The sequence below is a fragment of the Microtus ochrogaster genome, chromosome 5, assembly GCF_000317375.1.
Source record: "Microtus ochrogaster isolate Prairie Vole_2 chromosome 5, MicOch1.0, whole genome shotgun sequence".
Lineage (NCBI taxonomy): Eukaryota > Metazoa > Chordata > Mammalia > Rodentia > Cricetidae > Microtus > Microtus ochrogaster.
This window is the reverse complement of record NC_022012.1, coordinates 76654114-76654885: the sequence shown is the minus strand read 5'-3', so window position 1 is coordinate 76654885 and position 772 is coordinate 76654114. Positions and strand designations below refer to the sequence as shown.

The window sequence follows — 772 nt, the reverse complement described above, 5'->3', positions numbered from 1 at the left end:
GGTGTGTGTGGAAGAGGTCTCCCCTCTCCCGTTTCTTTCCCCCGGTAGTTCCAGTTTACCACTTGAGGTCTGATGCCCTGGAGTTCAAAGGAGGGGCGAGGCAGTATTTACAGTGGGAAACCGAGCCGGGCCCGAGTGGCGGGCGGCTGTATTTACAACGGTCAGGTCCTAATGGCTTGTTCCTCACTCTGGGCCGTCACGGTAGCGGGTATTTACAGAAGGGAGCAGCATGGCTTGAGGGCGCGTGGGCGCGGCCAGGCCTGCGCTAGGGCAACAGCGGGGGCTTGAAGGAGCAGTTGCCAGTGCAGTGCCGGGGTGTCAGCATCTTGCAGGAGAAGTGGTGGAGGGCGTCGTGAGCTTCTGGAGAGAGAGTTGCACCAACCACGTTGGCTGCCTCGCTGGCCTCATTGGGCCTCGAGGTGCACCAGTTACCCCCTTTCTCCCCCCCCCCCACGCAGGCCCCATTCAGCCCTTTGGGCACAGGAATTCCCAGTGGAGCAGAAGGGAGGCAGGGAGGCAAGAGTGAGACCTGGGCCAATCAGAACCATTTCTAAGGTCCATTAGTCCTATTTTACAGAAGGGGAAACGGAGGCACAAAGAGATCTAATTGTCTAAGGCCAGGGTTGGACCAGAAAGCAAATTTTCAGATGCCCAGAGCTCAAGAGACCCTTTCTTCTTACTTTACAGTACGGAAATTTCCCCTCATTTCATTCAGTTCCCAGTTCCCTTCTGATCCATGGGGGCCTGGGCCTCCTTTCTTACAAGCCCACCC

The 772-nt window shown here is 57.1% G+C and overlaps 1 protein-coding gene across 3 annotated transcripts in view; it reads right to left on the bottom strand.

The window, feature by feature from the left end:
* Nucleotides 1-210: 210 nt before the first annotated feature.
* Skor1 (SKI family transcriptional corepressor 1) overlaps nt 211-772 on the bottom strand; it is an 8166-nt gene continuing 7604 nt past the window's right edge. For 2 of the 3 annotated variants that reach the window (XM_005347791.2, XM_005347792.2), the window contains exon 9: nt 211-360. In XM_005347791.2, the coding sequence (XP_005347848.1) occupies nt 266-360 (95 nt within the window). In that variant the 3' untranslated portion in view covers nt 211-265. The remainder of the gene's footprint in view (nt 361-772) is intronic. The other variant, XM_005347793.2, reaches the window with a different exon arrangement.